The sequence below is a fragment of the Antrostomus carolinensis genome, unplaced genomic scaffold, assembly GCF_000700745.2.
Source record: "Antrostomus carolinensis isolate BGI_N321 unplaced genomic scaffold, ASM70074v2 scaffold39923, whole genome shotgun sequence".
NCBI classification, from domain to species: domain Eukaryota; kingdom Metazoa; phylum Chordata; class Aves; order Caprimulgiformes; family Caprimulgidae; genus Antrostomus; species Antrostomus carolinensis.
In genome coordinates this window covers 269-2653 of record NW_010305174.1, presented here as the reverse complement: position 1 = coordinate 2653, position 2385 = coordinate 269, and the positions used below count along the sequence as shown (strand labels likewise).

Here is a 2385-nt window from a genome sequence, read left to right as displayed (position 1 = left end):
CAGGATAATCAACTGGTTATGGTTCATCTCTTACACACCAAGGCTGTGCACTGAACAGGTTCCCACCGTACTGTTCCATTGGCTATTGAAATACCAGTAACGCTCCTTCCAGGTGCAAATTTGAAGCTCACAGAGGGAAATTAAAGAGTCTGACCTCGGTTAACCAAGAACACGGCGTTAACAGAACACTTACTTCACCGTAACTCAAAGTAGAATCCAGCCCCATGAAGTGAGCATGCGTATGACCGGCTCCAGCTTGAAGACTACTGCAGGTGACAACTTCTTTTTCCCTTCACCTCCCCAGCAACTAAACCCACCACCAATATAGCCGTGTGCAATTTGGCATTTGCACCCTCCCCACTCTAGGGTTTGCTCCAAAACATGCGCTGCTCCTTTTGGTGGAAGAAATAGCATAGAGGTTCTGTGATGCGAGTAAATGCCCACTAGGGACTAGAATGAGACCACCAAATACAGCAAACCGCTGCAGAAGAAACAGAAACTGGGCTCTTAGATAAAGCTGGTCCATCTGATTTGTCAAGGCTTTGTTCAGAAATATAAGACTCAAATATAGTTTACAAAAAGATTAATTCTTTATAGAACATCTCAGTGTCAAAACACTAACAAAAACACAGCTTGTTAATGCTGAGAAGAGTGGTCTTGGAAAAATTAATAACTAAACTAGGACATTGCTAACAGCAACAGGTGATCTCTCTTCATAAAAAGACAGTCTGACATACTCAGGAAAAACAAAACATTCAAAACAAACTGTTTACAAAAGCGATTTAAATGCTCGGCACAGATCTAACACAAGTGTTAACAACCACTATTGTAATTTTATTTTTGGACAACTTCAGCAACTATTTTTTAAAAAACTGCTAATACAAAAACATAGAAAACAAAAGGAAAAATCCAAAGAGACAGTTTTTAGACAAACTTAGTTAAGGTGAAGCTGTACCTTTGTCCCAGTTTTTAAGAACTTCAACTTTAAGCATGGCATAACCCAGCTCAGCTAGGTTTGTAGGCTTCCCCACCCTTACTAAAGAGTTAGTTCTTAGAAGGCTCCAATCTCAGTCCCCCAGGGTCTGTATGGTTTGCCAAGGGTTGCTGACTGCGTCGGTACAGACGGGCTCAGCACGTTGGGGGACAGCAGATGGAAGGAGCCAAACGAAAAGGGGAACGCAGAGAGAGATGCCATGGAGGAGAGAAGAGGAGGAGACAGTTTGGTAGTAGAGGTGACCACGGGGAGCACTGGTCCAACGCTGCCATTTGGGGGCACTCTGAGTGAGGAAGTTTCAGCATGTGGGGCGGCAATTCTGGTCTGGTGATGTGGTTCTGTGGAAGACGCTGTAGTACTGGTGTTACCATGCCCATTTTGAGCCAGCAGCAACGGGTGAGATATGTGAGGGTGATGTCCAAAGGCACTGCCCCAAGGAATGTGTCCAATGCCAGCGTGTGCACTGCTTGCTGCTTCCCGTTGAGAGGCGTAGTTATTGAGATGAGACACAAGTCGAACTCGCAGAGGATCAGAGGCGTCCAGACCCTCTATAATACTAAGGTATCGAGCAACTTCAGCCAGGCACTCTCGAAACCCTAGACTCCGATAGTCCATAGCCAAAGCATGAGCATCAAAATAACCTAAGAAAAAGAAGAGAGAATGGAACCCTAAGATGCTGGTTTCTAGTCATTGTCTACATGCAGCCTCCCCACTCCACCCTCTACTATAAGCATATTTCACTTGGATGTGGTTAGTATTCCTAACCATAGATTAGCTGCCAAGCTCCTTCTTTTTTTTCTTTCTTTTTTTTTTTGTCTAACAAGCTTTTCTTTTATATCTGTGCTGTGATGCTGCAAGTCCCAAGACCAGTCACAACTGCCATTTTTAAACTGAAATTGCACACTGCCACTGGAGGAAAGTACTTTTGTTCTTTTCATGCCTCCCCAGTGCAAGCAAAACCACAGCGTAGAGAAATTCATTAGAAACACAAGTCTTAACTTATCAGAGGGGACTTCTGCAGGCAACAGACTTTTTTCCTAAAAGTACATTTCACCATTTTTGCTAATTGTCTTCGCTACTCACTTCATCCTGTATTTTTTTCTAGTTTCTGTTCTGAACTTTCAGAAAGTCAGAGAAACAAACATTTGATGACAACAACAAAAACTTTGTGCTTTCCAAGTTGCCAAAACCCGATTCACTTCACAGTGCTGACACATTGCTAGAGAGACTTGTAATCACTCTCCTCTAGAACAACCTGGTGCTAGCACGGCAAAGTGTTTCAGCACCAGCGATGCCACAAATCCTGTCAAGAAGAGGGTCCCCAATTGCTGGCGAAACATGTGAGAGTTTCCATTCACTTTCGGTCCCACAGCACACGGGGCAGGAGTGCC

The 2385-nt window shown here is 43.9% G+C and overlaps 1 protein-coding gene across 1 annotated transcript in view; it reads right to left on the bottom strand.

Moving 5' to 3' along the window:
* Window positions 1–568: 568 nt before the first annotated feature.
* HEY1 (hes related family bHLH transcription factor with YRPW motif 1) overlaps window positions 569–2385 on the bottom strand; it is a gene marked incomplete at its 5' end in the record, with an annotated part of 1965 nt that continues 148 nt past the window's right edge. The window contains one exon of the mRNA XM_010164709.1: window positions 569–1635. Coding sequence (XP_010163011.1) covers window positions 1052–1635 — 584 coding nt within the window. The remainder of the gene's footprint in view (window positions 1636–2385) is intronic.